Source organism: Penaeus vannamei, chromosome 9 (assembly GCF_042767895.1).
Source record: "Penaeus vannamei isolate JL-2024 chromosome 9, ASM4276789v1, whole genome shotgun sequence".
Taxonomy (NCBI): Eukaryota; Metazoa; Arthropoda; class Malacostraca; order Decapoda; family Penaeidae; genus Penaeus; species Penaeus vannamei.
Window position 1 is genome coordinate 24,586,061 of NC_091557.1, and position 18,417 is coordinate 24,604,477.

At 35.7% G+C, this 18,417-nt stretch overlaps 2 protein-coding genes across 7 annotated transcripts; one reads left to right on the forward strand and one right to left on the reverse strand.

The window, feature by feature from the left end:
• Positions 1–102: 102 nt before the first annotated feature.
• Positions 103–11,306, reverse strand: Txl (Thioredoxin-like). Its single transcript, XM_070125473.1, has 6 exons — positions 11,122–11,306; positions 5,888–6,044; positions 5,607–5,720; positions 4,184–4,306; positions 2,372–2,532; positions 103–1,769 (listed from the first exon to the last, which is right to left on the reverse strand). Exons 1-6 carry the CDS (start codon positions 11,220–11,222, stop codon positions 1,559–1,561), a joined length of 867 nt encoding a protein of 288 aa, XP_069981574.1. The 5' UTR covers positions 11,223–11,306; the 3' UTR covers positions 103–1,558.
• Positions 11,307–11,813: 507 nt separating this feature from the next.
• Positions 11,814–18,417, forward strand: Ctu1 (Cytosolic thiouridylase subunit 1). Of its 6 annotated transcripts, none has more exons than XM_027371922.2 (9): positions 11,814–11,831; positions 11,961–12,076; positions 13,565–13,626; positions 13,759–13,885; positions 14,357–14,461; positions 14,741–14,859; positions 15,372–15,560; positions 16,023–16,227; positions 18,026–18,417. In XM_027371922.2, the coding sequence occupies exons 3-9, from the start codon at positions 13,579–13,581 to the stop codon at positions 18,307–18,309; spliced, it is 1,077 nt and encodes a 358-aa protein (XP_027227723.2). In that variant the 5' UTR covers positions 11,814–11,831; positions 11,961–12,076; positions 13,565–13,578; the 3' UTR covers positions 18,310–18,417. The 6 variants fall into 6 exon arrangements, with proteins under 6 accessions (XP_027227723.2, XP_069981572.1, XP_027227722.2 ...); XM_070125471.1 differs by having other exon boundaries at positions 11,961–12,072; XM_027371921.2 differs by having other exon boundaries at positions 11,817–11,831; positions 11,958–12,076.

Here is an 18,417-nt window from a genome sequence, read left to right on the forward strand (position 1 = left end):
GCTCCGCCCGCCGATTTTGTGGCCGCCCGGATTTTCTTATTTTGGCTACAAAATGTACCCGGCGTGACTGGGTTAAAAAGGTCAAGGCAAAACACACAACTATTCAAAGCTAGGACATTTATTCTCTTGATTGCAGGAATTGTACAGTTGTCCTTGATTTATCTTTTGACATACTCTTGGACTAGTGTTTAAATTAGGTTCTTGATATTTTGTTGATGCATAGTGTATATCAAGTCTTCTCTTGCAATATGCTGAGTATCAACCACCACTTATAAACTGTGTAGATTGAAAAGAATGAATGCATTTAACTCAAGTTACTCTCACTCTACTGATCTGTAGCAAAATAAAAAATTAATATTTAGACTTACAGTCTTGGACGATGATTGACTGGTGTAAACACGGTCTCTTACCCTAAATCAAGCAGATGGATTTTGGAATTATGATAACATTGTGTATCATGCACAAATCACCACTATTCTACAGAATTTAGAAGCTAAATATTCCTTCCCATATTTTGACTCTTTTTGCATGCATGCTGGATGCTGCAAGATGTATTTGCCTGAATTTAATTTATGATATAAATAATTCATCATTTCCACAAAACGGAAAAATAATCCATGATGTATTTCCAAGGTGATGATAATCTTGAGACCTATTAACTTTGCTGAACAAACTGGAACACAACAGTGAGGAAGGGTAGGGGAATTTGCACAACTACAGCATGTAAAATCATGAAGTGTTTGGTGTTCTATTTGGTGGAAACTTTTCTTGCAATCAAATTATAATTCATCAATGCTGTTCCTAAATCATATTTAAGGTTTAAGATATACCAAGATAAATACTTGATTCCTCAATCACATGTGGTTTGTGATGTGCATATTTCTTCCTTAATTAATACCTTTGTTCTGGTCTTTGAATGTATCACACATCAACATCCTTGCCTCAACCACTATAACACCACCAGTAAGCACTTAAATCAAAATGAGCAATGAGTAGTCTTGTGACTTACAACAGAAGTTGGAGGAGAACAAAAGGGTGACAAAATGAAAACCTAGGATACATACTCCAGTTTTTCTTAGTCCCTGCTGCACTAAACACTGACAGATGTCATTCACGCACCTGCTCAGTGGGAATATGCCTTGTAAGGATACAGTAGACAACCTTGTGAACTGGTGATTTCTGTAGTCACACATGGACACACTATGGTACAATTCCTCTTTGATTCTTAAAAATTTATTAGGCACTAACCCTTTCCTTGTGTTATACACCCCCAAGAACTCTCCGCCATCCCAACCAAGTACATGAGACAGAAATCAATGTTTACTGTTTGTTTTATGGTTTTATTTCTTGAACACAAAATCAAAAGTTCTGTAAAATTTTTAAAAATGGATTATACTTTTACAATTTCACTATCTAGATCTGATTCTTAAATTTCAAGAAGAATTTTTAAAAAATCTTTCCATTCATGTAGTTGGCCAAACAGTTTCATATATCTTACTCTAAACAAATTCATTATGGAGACCTGAAATTTCTTGTTGCTAAAATGGACTGGAAGATCTCAGTGGCTTTCTCCCTTTTTGCCGGCTACACGCTTGAAATCAGCCATCTTGGTTGTCTGGACAGGAGAACCAATAATCTGCAGGTACGATATCTGAGTTGTTTCAGCTTCAGTCTGGTTGTCTTTAATGAAGATGGTGAAATTCATCACATTCTGCAGCTTTACATATTTAAGAGTAATTAATTCACCTTCTAAGTCCTTGGGAGATAACCTAAAGGGAAGGGGAAGAAATACTGTATTAATAAAAATTCAAAGCTTATTGTAAAGATACATTACAGTCCTTATAATATTTCATCAAAAACTCAAAGTAATGGCCCTATCACACTAGCACATTTTCCATAAAATTTTGCAATTCCAAATGAACTTTCTGTATGGAAATGGACTGACCCTATCACACTATCAAGGCAGAAAACATTGCCCATGTATACAAACATCGCCCTATTGGAGTGAGGTCCTGGGAATCATGCAAACCTTCTCAAACTTATCATGCTTTTTTTATAGAAATATGATAATGTATATTGTATATATGAATGTTCTAAAATATTAGCTTATGTTTACATTCACTCATTCTATCTAACTTATCAATAAAAAAAAAAAAAAAAAAAAAAAAAAATTCTAACTGTATGGATCCTCCATAGCACAAAATCAAGACGGAAATTAGTCAGACGGAAACGGTCGCAACCATCTTCATCTGGGAGGTGTTCCATTTGCAAACGATACTTTTGGAAAGCCTGTAATTTAGATGGAAACCTAAAAATTAATGGAAAAAGTGGTAGTGTGATAGGACCTCAAAAACTGCAAAAGCACTATTACGTTATCTCCTGGATGGGATTGGCACTCTCCGCAGTGTCGAAGTCGATGGTATGCGGCTGATTGATGAAAACCTTTATCGTTTTTGGACCACAGTCAGCTGGGGCCTTGATTCTCATACTGTGTAGTTTCACCGCTTGGTTAAAGGAGAGGTAGAGGATGAGCTGTTTGGGGGGAGACAAAAAGAGGAATACAATTGTTGTTCTCTTCATAGGTTATCATTAACCCATTGAATGTGAATGCTTCACCACCATCATGTGGCCCAAAATCCAGCATTAGGTTATGTGAGCAGACACTCAGTCAGGTGTGTGGCTTATAGGACGGGTGCAAATAAACCCTCGTGTGCAGTGACAAAGATTCCATGTCTCCCCTTTTTTTCAGCATCAGTATTTTTAGCTTTTTTGCCATTTTCCAATGTCCATATTTGTCATTTGTTTTGCTTTATCTAGAAGGTTGTTTTCCTTGCACTGACTCCATATCACCCCTCAAGATTGTATATAACTCAGTGCAATAATAAGTAATAGTGTTTTAAGCAATGGTTCAGTTGGTCGAGAATTCTTACTCCAAGGCCAAGAACTGCACTGTTCCCTGCTTATAAACTACTGCTAAAGCATGTGCAGCATTCCTAATCTGCACAAATGGCTCTAATAAGTATTAAGCCTGAAAAAGTCTAAGCTTAAACTCAAGCATCTTCAACAAGAAACATTATATATCAGTATATCTACCCTATCATCTTTAGAAAGCTTAATATTTTCTCCAAGACACATACAGTGCCCCTAAAACAATGATGCACACTTCCTGTTGGCAACTCTGACACCCTGACGCTCTATTAAAACAAACCAAACACAAAACAAAAGGTCATCACAAGATTAAAATATTTCATGTATAGTTCCGAGAAAGATAAAGTTTGTAGATCTCTCCCTAGGAAATCACTGTCTCATAAAGCTTCAGTTCAAGCTTTATACTTTATTTTGTAAGATTATACCAATACCTTGCAATATGCAAAGAGAAGTTAAAAGCCTTTGCCAGAGCGTCAAGCATAGCATATCCTGTGATTCCTAATTATTTATTACTGATGAAATATTCTCTATGTCAAGGAGTCTAAAGTATGAGAGAAATTGCTTGTGTTATGACGATTTATGATTTATATGAAAAACCTTTTCATTCCCATAATCTCTTTTTCTCCTTACATTTGTGGTAACTTGCAATTGCTTCAAATATATTGTTCTGGAAATAGCAGAAGCAAACTGTAAAAATTAATTCCTCTGATAAAATATTAGGCATAGTTCTTGGCCAACACCTACATTTGAAGGCTTGTAACCACTATGGTATGTGTATGATGCTGCTGCCATGGTGATGGTACAATGCTTTACTTTTTTCATAGTATTCAATTTTCTGGTCATGGCAACCAGGGACAGCATCCTAAGCATGGAAATAGCATCCTCCCTGGAGCTGATGCTCTTCCAGTCATGGCATATGGACATCACATTCCATACTTGTCTATTGATGGAAATAAAAGACCTTCCCTAAATGCCAAATAATCATAATCACCCTGCAAAAGCTTTGTGCACTCATGGTGAGTCTTTCCTGTCACTCTGGCCTTCAGCTGAAATGCTCATGACAGCAAGTATTTTCATGACACGATGGTCATGTCACCCAGATTATAGGGGTTAATCTTTGGTTAAACAAGGAATCCTTTTTTTCTCTTGCTTTCTAGTTGTATCAGCTACTGATCTACCAGATGACAGATACAAAAAATACAATCACACTGAACAGCTAAAATATTTCTAAACCCATGAAGATTTCTGAGCCTACCTGCTCATCTGTGTCTGACTCCAGGTAACCCCCAGCTGAGTTGAGTGCCTGTGTGAAGGGGTGGTCATCACTCTCGTTGAGACACTCGCAGCCTGCTTTGTTCACCATGGGGAGGAGGTCAATCTGGTTGGAGGGTAAGGAATGGAAATGGTAAAGATGTACACAATACCCTTAAGAAAAAAAGAAAGAAAAGAAGATTTTTTTTTTTATATGACCTGCTTGACCTATTCACAGTTTGTGGTTCACTTATACTTATATTTTTCTTTCCATTTTTTTGAAGTATATACGTGTATGTGTGTGTGTGTGTGTGTGTGTGTGTGTGTGTGTGTGTGTGTGTGTGTGTGTGTGTGTGTGTGTGTGTGTGTGTGTGTGTGTGTGTGTGTGTGTGTGGGTGTGTGTGTGTGTGTGTGTGTGTGTGTGTGTGTGTGTGTGTGTGTGTGTGTGTGTGTGTGTGTGTGTGTGTGTGTGTGTGTGTGTGTGTGTGTGTGTGTGTGTGTGTGTGTATGTGTATGTGTATGTGTGTGTATGTGTATGTGTGTGGGTGTATGTGTGTGTGTGTGTATGTGTGTGTGTGTGTGTGTGTGTGTGTATGTGTGTGTATGTGTGTGTGTGTGTGTGTGTGTGTGTGTGTGTGTGTGTGTGTGTGTGTGTGTGTGTGTGTGTGTGTGTGTGTGTGTGTGTGTGTGTGTGTGTGTGTGTGTGTGTGTGTATGTGTGTGTGTGTGTATGTGTGTGTGTGTGTATGTGTGTGTGTGTGTGTGTGTGTGTCTGTGTATCTGTGTATGTGTGTATCTGTGTATCTGTGTGTCTGTGTATCTGTGTATGTGTGTATCTGTGTATCTGTGGATGTGTGTATGTGTGTATCTGTGTATGTGTGTATCTGAGTATGTGTGTATCTGTGTATGTGTGTATCTGTGTATGTGTGTATCTGTGTATGTGTGTATCTGTGTATGTGTGTATCTGTGTGTGTGTGTGTGTGTATCTGTGTGTGTGTGTATCTGTGTGTATCTGTGTATGTATCTGTGTGTATCTGTGTATGTATCTGTGTGTGTATCTGTGTGTGTGTATCTGTGTGTGTATCTGTGTGTGTGTATCTGTGTGTATCTGTGTGTGTATCTGTGTGTGTATCTGTGTGTGTATCTGTGCGTGTATTTGTGAGTGTATCTGGGAGTATGTGTGTCTATCTAGCTGTCTGTGTGTGTGTCTATCTGTTTGTCGGTCTATAAATATGCAGAAAAATATTGTTAGAAAACCATGCTAAACATTGTGACACAAGCAATGATACTTTTTGGAATAGAGTTATTAACCCATTCACCCTGGGTAAAAAAGTGGACATAATTGTGGGATTGTTGGTGCACATCAGCAGTAATGATGTGCCAGTATAAGTCATAACATGTTTCTTGCTAACACTGAAAATGTCTTACATGGCCAGGAACCCCTGAGTCCTCCATTTCCTCGTTGTCTCCATCCCCGTAGTGCTGACTCACTCTGGCTTTTAATGTCTCTGGGTCTGCACCCTGTAAGCTGTCCAACTTCGTCTGTGAAAAAGAACACATCCAGGATTAGTTTTAAGTGTCACAAAGGAATGCAAGTACAAAAAAGTAAGAAAGATTTTTTTTTCTTCTTTTCATGTTTCCCCTTTTAGAATCATCATTAATTACTGAATGAATTTTCCAATCTAAAAATAAAATAAAAGACTACCAACCTTATTCCTGTAAAAGATGAATGTTGGTGTTGCTGACACACCCTGGGATGCAGCGGCCCCAGAGCACTGGTTGACATCTATCTTGAGGAAGACGGCATTGGGGAATCTCCCTGCCATGTCGGCAAAGACAGGTGCTATACGCTGACATGGACCACATCTGCAAATCAAATGTTCTTTTATTTCTTCAGTAATATTAGTATTAAGACTGTAGAGAATTTTAATTAAAATTCTAAGATCACAAATGTGTCATTTCCTTGATGAATAGTATAAGAAGAAGCACTGACTTAATAAATGCTTTATCTGAGCCATCCTTCAAGTCCATATATATGAATTTAATCAGGAATGTATTTTCAACTGCAATGTCATGCATTTACTAGTTATTCTCCAAATTTTGATATATAAATAGTTTCTATATCCCATAATGTTTCCTTGACCTGTATGCTTATACATCCTTATGCCTAAGATCTATATTTAAAGTTACAGTAATACTACAGCTGATATTTTGTAATAGTTACCTGTTCTTTCTAAACTGAAATATTATACTTCACTTTGTTCATAACATAACTTTCTTTTTTATGATATTTAGATTAGAAAACACATCACATCATTCTAGACCAAGGAAATACTATTATACTAATGATAATAACAATAATAACAATAATAATAATATCAAAATGCTAATAAATAAACAGATATACAATGACAATGTAAATACACAAGCATCCAAAGTATGCTTGTGTATTGTGTGTATTGTGTATTGTGTACTGCTTGTTCATCTCCAGACAACAGATTTGTTTTGTTTTGTTTTGTTTTGTATCAGTCTACAACAATAAGTCAGTTTCACTAACATATTACACTTTTATCTGTCATTACTTGGTAATTTTTTATCACTAGTGTTTAACTTTAGATACAGTCAATATTATCATAATGGGAAAACACTAGTGTTCTACATGAGATGCAGTTCGTATCATAATGCTAAAAGTAAAAACAAGTTTTACTATTCAGGAACCCAGGATGATTCTGAGGTCCCATATCTTCAGAGCAGAGCATGAGGTAGGAAATTTTTGGGAACAAGGATCTGGTGCAAAGCAATGCCCCTATTGACACTGGTGCAGCACTTTGGCATAGAAGCAAAGGCCACTGCAATGGTGCTGCACTCTGGTATGCAAAAGACATTTATTTATTATTTGATGTTTTCCCTTTTCATCTCATTTCTCTTTCTGTTGTGTTTGGCTGCATTGCCTTAGCACATGGAGCACAAAATATCTTAGGAGAAAAATCTTCAGAGTAAGGCCAAAGTCAGATTCATCCTGGTCAGGATCCAAGCTCTGCCTTGCTGGAACATATGTTAGCCTTTTCTGGAGCACCAAAGGCACAAAGGTGTTAGTGATTGCACCTCCATTCTGCCCAGTGGCTTTGGGCAGAACAGAGCTAATATAAGCAATAGAGAAAAGGGTAAATATAGAGAAGTAACATTCAAAATGGAAGTTTTCCTTGTAATTATACATATGATTCTTCCTGGTCTACAATCTTACCAGAGAGTGTTGCAGTGTCAGACAATGCTACAGCCTCCATGCTACAAACTTGAGCAAACCTACACCACATGCACTCTTGCAAAACAGCTTGTATTGGTTCTTTATTTGAAGCTAAATCACCAGACATATATACAACCTCTGCTTTGCAGAATTTAAATGGTTGGGCTAACCTGACCTATCAACCAATCCTAATCCCTATTGGGTTATTTTTTCAATGATGATGATTGGGACTTCCTAAACAACATTCATATCATCAGATTTATTCTTGTGTGATGAGAATGAATTTGATGATCATTTCCATTGCTATCACCGCTGACAATCTTGATGTGTTGCGACCTAATAGCAGTGGAAGGCATGAAGCATATCAAGGAAATGACAAGGTAAAACAGGCTGAAATAAGAAAAATATAGAACAAATATCCATAAAACCAGTACAAAAAAGGCCTAAAATTGGTTAATGAAACTACAGATGTGCACGCCATCTTTGAAAGCCTAAAGACTGGCACAATAACTTTGGAAAAACTCTATAGGAATCCAACCATCTTTTGGTAAAATCTATGGGAATTCACAACATTCAAACCGCCAGTGGTTATCGTAAAATACTTCTGACCAATAAACCAAACTAAATCAATGTTATAAACTTTATTCAACAAACTTTGCTGTGACTAGGTGTGCCCTTCAGGTAATGCCTGCGGGAAGGGTTGAGGGGGGAAGAGGTCCAGCTCATTACGATTAAACCACATACCTTATTATCTTGAAACACCAAGCTTTACTTCACTTCTGTCTACTGTCTGGATTGCTTGGTTTCTAAACACTTTTTCTTGACATTTAGGGCACTTAATGGGCTCACATATCAAGCTGTGATAGTTACTGATGCTATTTCTTGTGCATAGCCACTATTGTTTAAAAAATTACATGAAATTGACACAACACTGAAAATTAGACATTTCTCTCTAGTAAATGTCAAGAAATGGCTTCCCCCAGAGCTATCAAAAATTCTGGTGTCAAAAACGTGCATGTGCAAGTTTTTCTACAGAATAAATAAATAACTATCAAAGCACGTTAAAGAAGTCCAGGTTCAAAAACATGCAAATGCTCGCTGTGACACCAATCTTCAGTTACAGCTGTGATCCTTTTTTTTTGTACCCAATTTTCTTTCTCACACATATTTGAATTCTAACATAACTAACGAAACAAAACAAAACAAAATCCATGCATATTTCTGAAGAAATATGTAGGTATATAAATATCTAATAACCATGTTATGATATGGAAAATCTAAGGGCACTGTCAAAAAGACATGTAAAAAAATACACTCACTGGTATATAATATGATTTAAACAGGCAAAGAATAATGTCAGAAATGAAAAAAACAGGTTGTGACAAATACCATGTCAAGGCAGAGTCCACTCGCGCTCATACCGTCTAAGTCCCTATGCGTGAAACGTGGCAACAGGCAAAGTAAAAAAAATAATTCACGTCCACACGCAGCTTTCAAAGCAACTTCCCTCAGACTGCTCATGTAGGTCATGTGACATCGCTACCATTACTGTTGTAATAACTAGTACTAGTATTTCATATCTCTTACAAATTGTCAAATTGGATTTTTTTTTATTTTGTATTGTATCATTCACTTTATACTATAATCTCATATATATAATCCACCCATAAACATTAATTTATATTACACTATCAGCTACATAACATATATTTTGGCTTTTCATAACCACCGACCTTCCCTCAATTATCGCTTTTAATGAATGACTCTTAACGAGTTCCCAACCTATCTTTTAAGGGTTCGTGGTATTCTTTCTTCCTTGGGCGTAAGATATGGAATACCGTTTGTGTCCCATGTGTGAAAAGTGTAATGGTGACTACCAATTAGATGTAAAGAAAATTTCATGATTTCCACCTCGCTGCCATTTCGCTATACCCTCCAAAGTTATGTAAGGGCTTATGCTCCTGATTAGGTTATGATAGATTAGGCAAAGAGGGGGTTTGAGGGCAGAGCCCCTGTTAAGGAAATACAGTGATAGGGAGTGTGTCCAGGGTGGGTGTTCAGGGGCAGATCTGCCAGTAGGGAAATACGGAGATAGGAAGGGGATCCAGGGTCAAAGCCCTTGGGTTAGGAAATTCTTTGGTTTCTACGACGATCTTTATGATAGATTGTGTGTTTGCTTGTTTGTTTGAGCAATGCGGTATCAAATCTTTGTGGCTGAATATTGGCTTGGGTTTTCACTTTTACACTTTCTTTATTGTGTGAAAGCGATTCTTAGCTTGGGTTTTTCATTTCTACTCTTTCTTTACCCTTTAAAATCTGTTATGAGAGAAATCAACCATACCCCCCCACCCCAACCCGATTCCACATGGGATCCCCCAAGATCGTTGAGTGAAGTCGGGGACTTTGACTCCAACAGGTGTGGTCATGTTGGAAATAAATACCAAAAGGAATAACAATCACTTATTACCAGACTGTAGAGTTTGGTCTGCAAAAATTATTTTGTCAAATTCTCAAATTCTGTCCGCACAAATGTAGTTCTCGGGTAACTTCCCACACCAAGGTGGAGAGAATGGGTCCCAGGGGGTGTTCTACTTATTGAAGCCTGTTTTACCCCATAACTTCCCTGATATACTTCATGCCCTCCCCTGCTAACAGGATTATCAAATCAAGATCGTCAATGGAGAAATGGTACTCAATCTCCTGAACGATTCATTCACTGAAGAAACAATGCCGAAAATCAATAAAATCATTGGATTTCCTGCAAAAAAAACATCAATTTTTTTTACGACTTAGTCTCTGGGAGGGTGTGTCGCTCTCTGTAACAATTACTATTGACACCATAACATGGTTAAACTTTTACTTGCACCATAAATGTTCTTTACTTGTAGGTTGCAGACTATACATTATCATTGCCTACTATGATGTGTCCACAAAATACAACATATTTTCCAACCGGTAAAGAAGTTTAATAAGAATAAAAGTGTGCATAAAACACATGAATTAAGAAAAACAAAAATTGAAAATTTTTAACTAATTATTTTCAGAAGTGCATAGTAATACATGAACTAGTTGACAGATTGCAGCAAAGAGTTATACAGTCATAGCAATGTTTTCCTTAGTGATGTCAACATGGCGAGGGACAGGAAAAATGGGTTGATCTCTCTTCTCTGTCATGTATCTCCTTTATTTATGATTTGCGCATCTTTTGCCGTTGATGAAAAATGTCTCAGTTTATGTCAAAGTAACCATTCCAAACATTTTTTTCCTTTTTTTTCCTAGCTGAAATCCTGATTGTCACCAACTGAAAATTTATCCCCTATTGTACTGCAAAGTAGAGGTTTTAGTTGAGCTTCACTGAATACATTTCCTAAATAACATTTATTTTGAAATCTTAAGAAAATATTTTGAAGTTGGAGATTAGTACCTTTGCCAGACTTTACACCAAACAATCGCTTAATAGTATAAAGCATTGAGAATAAGTTTAAGAGGCCATGTTTTTATACTAAATTTGAAATTTCTTGCCTGTATCTATTACAAACCATATACACCTTGCTTCATACCATGTGTGAGAGATTTTTTATTACTTCTACTATTTTTCTGGAATAAAATAAAATGAAGTAAATGACAGACCGAGACCAAACAAAAATAAGAGTAGGCCTACCAGTATGACATTCATTTTATTCTCCTCATACTTCTCACCTGGCCGAAGTGAAATCAGCTACCACAAGCTTGCCCCCCGCCTGATTCAACTCCGTCTGGAATTGGGAATCTTCCGTCAACACCTTAAAATTGGCCGCCATAATCTCTTCGACTTGTAGTATTTTCCTCTCAAACTCAACTCACGGTGCTTTCGGCCTCAATGTATAGACGACGAAGTGTTTACATTTATTACTGTCAAGAAAACAAGTAACAAACGATACGATTGTACTTTAGAGAAATCGAAGTCTTTGTAAGAATACTTGAACTCTTTATAAAGAAGTATTGGATAACTTTTATTATCAAATTTATATACATATATAGCTGTCCATTGCTTGTCATGCTCCCTCATATGATAAAAAATAGATACAGAAGTAAACAATTAACCACAGAGATCTAACGACAAAGTAATATTAGATTTGGGATTAACTTTAAGCGAAATGTTTTTAAGTATCGAAATAATTTTGAGGGGGAATTTCATTAATATAGATTTGTTGGAAAGTTATCAATGAATCGTTACTTGCAATAAAATCTATTTTTAAGAAAAGCTTTTAAAGGCTTTATGACAATCAAAATATTTTCTGATAGGGAAAATGTATTACTACAGTACCACACATTGACGTACTTTTAGCAGATGCGAAGATAAACAAATCGAATAGTGCTGAAGTTAACACACAAATGAAATATAATCCGTAACGAGATTCAAATTCGGGGTACTGTAAACTCTTGACTTTTAACCAATAGCAAAAAAAGAAGACAAGTATACAAAATGAGAAAAATAGACATGGATGAGTACAAAGAAGTTTTTAATATATCGAAGTATTTATCTCCTTATTCAGCAGATGTCGGGAAGTTACAACACATTGCAGAAGAGGCTAACACTTCCTTCATTCAGCACCAACTTTCAAAATTCTCTGCAGTGGTCAAGTTAATTGACTTGTTTCTAATAAAATCATAGGTAGGCCTAAATGCGTATTATTTTTTAAACTGGTATGATTGGATATGGAATTTAAAGGAAATTATGGAACACATGCTACCATGTATCAGTACACCCATATTTGTTCTCATTAGTACTTAAGCATAATTTGGTACTCCCTACATATGTATTTTTGAACTGAGAGTTTAGAAAAATGTGTAGATACAATTGCACAGTACTAGTCGTAGGTCAAGGCAAAGAACATATTTGGGGTGGCTTGAAGAAGGGCATCCAGGTGTGGAAATTGTATGAAAAAATAATTGAAAATTTGAAGCATAGGTTAATTGGTACAGGTTAAGCTTCATACAGCTGCCTTTTAGATGAAAAATATATGCAAAAGATAGAGCGAGTGATTGTAAGAAACTTATCTACTATGTACTTCAACTGTAACTTAAAAATGATTGTTATTTTATGTAAATATATTTATTTTTTTTTGCCCTTTTCCAATGCCAGTAATTGTCTCTTAATTTGCTTTATTCTCATGGTAGAAAACTGTTTTCAGTAATTTTAAGCAATATTTCTGCCGATTAGATCGTGACGATTTTGCTATCATTGGATTCCTCTAGCTCTCTATTTTCCTGCAGAATTATTGCATAATTTACCCTGTTTTCTTTGCACAGACTCCATATCCATTTTGTTTTTTGAGTCATATACCTTATTTTTTAAATAATTTTCAATTTTCTGAAATTCAACCTGTGCTGCTGGTCATGGCAGCCAGGAATATAATGCTGAGCATGGAAATGGTTTCCTCTCTGGAGCAGGCTCTCTTCCAATTATGGCATACAGACATTACATACCACACATTAATTGATTGACATAATGCAAAAGCCCCTTTCTAAATGCCAAGCGAGTCTAATTACCCTCCAAGAGGATTGTGCGCTTGTGGCAAGCCTTTTCCGTCACTGTAGCTTTCATTCTTGACAGCAACTTTGTGTCCCCTGACCTTAATTGGCAAATCACCCGGGTCAATGGGGATAATCTGCAGACACATTTGGTAATGCCGCAAATTAAAGGAAAAGATTGCAGAAAGTGCCGCTCACAACCTAAGTTTACTTGTTGCTCCAGAGTTTTCAGTTTTCTCTTGCCTTTTATATAGTGTTTCCAGTGCTACTTGTTTCTCAATTCTTTATTTTTTCTCAGGTATAAACTAAATAGTAAACTAGTTTGTATAAGCTATCTGTATATTCTAGCCTGGGAGTTTAGCTTTATCTTGCCATTCATATATTGTTTTCCAATGTTACCTATTTCTCAAAACTTTATTCTCTCTCTCAGATATAGACTAAACTATAAACTATGGTTTGTACAAGATAGATGTATACTCCAAATTATTATGTAACTGAAGAGGGTGAAAAGGAAATGTATCTTATTTTTCCAAAGGAAGCCTCAAAATGTTTTTTGTGCAATTATTAGAAAATAAAAAAATTACAATTATACTTCTGTCCCATAGTATGAACATGTACTTTTTTTCAGAGTGGCAAGGAACCATGGTCATAAGTTGCAACACGGGTTGTGGGAAAAATGCCGTGTTAAAGGTACATTTTGTAGATGTTTTTGATTTCTATACTCTTTCTAAATGTTAATTGATGTTTTGTGCTAATTAGTGTTTTACAATTGAATGTAGTTTATGGATGTCACTGATTATTGTATCCTTTGTCTCTTTGCAGCGTCCCAAAACAGGTGATGCATTGTGTAAAGAATGCTTCTTCTGGGCCTTTGAAGAAGAAATTCACCACACAATCACAGCAGCAAAACTCTTCAATCCAGGAGACTATGTAGCCATTGCAGCCTCAGGTAAATGTAATTAGATTCACAGTTTTTGAGGAATAGGCATCAGCATCAAAATCCAAGTATGTTGATAAGAGTTATGGTAATTACTTAATTATTATTGTGATTATTATTGTTTTAATCAGCAAGAAAATGTCATTGTTTTTAACCATATATTATATTTCAATAGTGCTTATTGCAGAAAGAGAAGAACAAGAATAGCAATTTCTCTCTTTACACCCAATGCAATACCCTTGGGATCAGCAAAGTGATTTTAACAGCCGCAAGAAGTAAACCTCATTTCTTTCTTTCCTATTTTTTTAAGAAAAGGATTTACAATGTCGATGACTATCCAGTTGGGAGGAAAGTGGCTATTTAAGATTTCTTTATGCCCTTAAATTCTGTAAGTACTTTCCATAGATTATGAATTTTAGTGTTAAATCTTAACACTGTATATTTTACTAGTCAGCAAGCATATTAATTTTTTTGTTGTTTCAGGAGGAAAAGATTCAACTGTTCTGGCATATGTTATGAAGTTATTAAATGAGCGCTATGATTATGGACTGAAGTTAGTTCTCCTGTCTATTGATGAGGGTATTACAGGTGAGTCACTGAACTTTTATGCAGTAGTTTACGATTTGATACATGGCCAGCATACCACATCATGTAAATATTTAAAGTATATTTTGTTAACTGTTTTTACTTTGAGCAACCATTTTTTTTTAACTGATTCATAAAATATCAAAAGTACATATTCAAAATAAGTTACAGTGTCAGGTAATCAACGTTTACCTTGAATATCACATCCTGCTACTATCTTTTTGAAACCAGTTTTGTGTTTTGTAGTCTGATTAACTTTATTTTTTAAATCTATTTTTACAGGCTACCGAGATGACAGTTTAGAGACAGTTAAGCGGAATGAGCAGCAGTATGGAATCCCTCTCAAGATTATGTCGTATGAGGAGCTTTATGGATGGACAATGGACCGCATAGTTGAAAAGGTAAGAAACCTTTTGGATAGTGTTTGTGGTCAAGAAGTAACTTACTTATACATTTTTCATTATATTTCAAGTCGATATCAGTTCAGTAGATGTTTTATTTTGGTTAAGTGTGTGTTTTGTTTGCTTATTTTTTATTGTTGTAATAAGAATTATTTCCTGATATTTTATTTTAGGTATTACTCATGTATGTATCTGAACATCTATCTGTCTATGCATATATGTATGCTTCCATTTTCTTTTATTTTTATCTACTTATGTATATGAAATAATTGTTTAACATATTTTGTCATTGCTCTGGATATGCAAAATGTAAGAAAAAAATTGTCACTGGCATGTTGAAAAATACAGAATAATCAACATCCATCATACTGATTTTGTTAGATAAGAGTTCATCATTAGACACAAACCATTTTAGTGATGTTACTTGTGATGTACTATCAGTAACTTGTGAATACCAATTGTGTCAAGCAACATGATTGTCTTCACAAATCCCATCCATTCAATTATTTTAGGTTGGACGCAAGAACAACTGCACATTTTGTGGTGTGTTCAGGAGGCAGGCACTCGACCGTGGGGCAACCCTGTTAAAGGTAGACAAGATTGTAACAGGGCACAATGCTGATGATATAGCAGAAACGGTCTTGATGAATATTCTACGAGGAGACATTGCCAGGCTTCAGAGGTGCACTGCCATTGTTACTGTAAGTGTTGATTGTGGTGCTGCTTTTCTACTTTTTTTTCTCCATTTCTTTTTTTCTGTCTATCTCTCTCTCTCTGTCTCTCCCTTTGTGTTTGTCTCTCCATCTTTGTCTCTGCCTATTTTATCTGGGTGGGGGTGTGGGAGTGGGTGTGGGTAAGGGTGTGGGTGGGTGTACGTGTATGTATATATGTATGTGTACATGTATGTGTACTGTACATGTATTATGTGTATGTGTACTATGTGTACATATACGTTACGTGTAGATGTATGTATGTATGTGTATATGTATATGTATTTATATATCTATATGTATATGTGTACATGGATATATATATGTGTGTATGTACACACATGTATATATGTATGTTTGTGTATATATGTATATACTTATGTATATTAACATATCTTTAAATTACAAAAGGGTAAATTGTTTAACCAATTTTTCCTCTATTTTCTGGTACAGGGTAATGAAGACACTATTGCAAGGTCAAAACCTTTCAAGTACACCTATGAAAAGGAGATTGTGATGTATGCCTACTTCAAGAAATTAGACTACTTTTCTACAGAGTGCATTTACTCCCCAAATGCATACCGAGGGCACGCACGAGCTTATCTCAAGGACCTAGAAAAGATTAGGGCTACAGCTGTCATTGATGTGATCCACTCAGGTAAGAGAAGGGTGAATAGTGTAAGTGCAAGGGTAAATATTTTATAGCCATTGTTTATGAAAAAAGTGAATGAAAATGAGTAATTTTACAGTGAAAAATCAGTTCTCATTCCCATGTTTTTTGAACCTTTGTTACAGTTAACTAATCAGTTGTATGGTCAGTAAGAGCTATTGATGTTTTGATATAAACCTGAAACCAAAACATTTACATTTTATGTATTTTGCTTTTTTTTTATTATCATGCTAGGATCTTTCTAAAGGTATTACTTAGATGTATGACCACTGTTTATTCTAACTGATCAGTGTCTGTTGCAGTGAGCATGCATTTTATTGTTTTTATCATCTTCTCATGCACTGCCACTGTACTTCGCAAATTTGGTGACAGACATAGGTAACTTAAATGCCAAAAAGAAATATTTAAAATGTGGTAAATTGTCATACAATCTGTGGATATCTATTAGGCATTTGTCTTCTGTACAAGTTGGGAATTGAGTTGGCTTGGTTAAATGTTTATTAGATATTTTTTAGAAATGAGGAGGTGTTCCCCCTGTTTTTTTTTTACATTGTATTTTTTGGTGTTATTCTTTTAGCTAGGAAATAGAACAGATAGAACTGTGTGTGTGTGTGTGTGTGTGTGTGTGTGTGTGTGTGTGTGTGTGTGTGTGTGTGTGTGTGTGTGTGTGTGTGTGTGTGTGTGTGTGCGTGGGTGTGCGTGTGTGTGTGTGTGTGTGCGTGCGTGGCTGTGCGTGCGTGGGCGTGCGTGCGTGTGCGTGCGTGCGTGTGCGTGCGTGCATGCGTGTGCGTGGGTGTGGGTGTGCGTGGGTGTGGGTGTGCGTGGGTGTGCGTGGGTGTGGGTGTGCGTGGGTGTGGGTGTGCGTGGGTGTGGGTCGGTGTGCGTGTGCGTGGGTGTGGGTGTGTGTGGGTGTGCGTGTGCGTGGGTGTGCGTGCGTGGGTGTGCGTGCGTGGGTGTGCGTGCGTGCGTGGGTGCACGTGCGTGCGCGTGTGCGCGTGTGCGTGTGTGCGTGTGTGCGTGTGTGCGTGTGTGCGTGTGTGTGTGTGTGTGTGTGTAAATGTGTGTGTGTAAATGTGTGTATGTATGTATGTGTGTATGTATGTAGGTATTAATGTATGTATGTGTGTATACACACATATATATATATATATATATATATATATATATATATATATATATATATATATATATATATATATATATATATATGTATATATATGTATATATATGTATATATATGTATATATATGTATATATATGTATATATATGTATATATATGTATATATATGTATATATATGTATATATATGTATATATGTATATATGTATATATATATATATATATATATATATATATATATATATATATATATATATATATATATATATATATATATATATATATATATATATATATATATATATATCGAAACCAGTCAAATACATCTCTTGTATTGTGAAGATATCCAGCCTCATTCATACCTTTTCTACATTTGTCAACATGGATACGTTTCATATATACATATATATATATATATATATATATATATATATATATATATATATATATATATATATATACATATATATATATATATATATATATATATATATATATATATATATATATATATATATATATATATATGTAATTATATATAAGTACAATTTAAGATATGTATTATGTATATAAAAAAAGAAAAAAAAGAAATAGAGGTAGGCAATAGTTATAGAAACAAATTTTCTGCATTATGAAATAAATTTTTCGTCAATTTCTCTTCTCCAGGTGAATGCCTCTCTGTTCGTGAAGGAGTCAAACTACCCACCCAGTCAATATGCGAACGCTGTGGTCATGTATCTTCACAACCAGTATGCAAGGCTTGTGTTCTACTTGAAGGGCTGAATAAAGGACGACCCAGACTAGGTATTGGCAAGTCATCTAAGGTCCAGGAACGACTTGGAGAGAACCACAAGAAAGAAGTGTCAGGAAAGGACAGTCAAGGTTCTAATCATGTTCCCAATGGTGTGGCTCTAGAAGGGCATGCGGAGATAAAGAGTTTAGATTTCTAGGGGAACTTTTGTTTTATACATGTTATTTGTTGTCATGCATTGGCATGATTATTTTTCAGAAAATATATTATTGTAAGGAGTGACATTTGAATATATTTTATCTTAAAA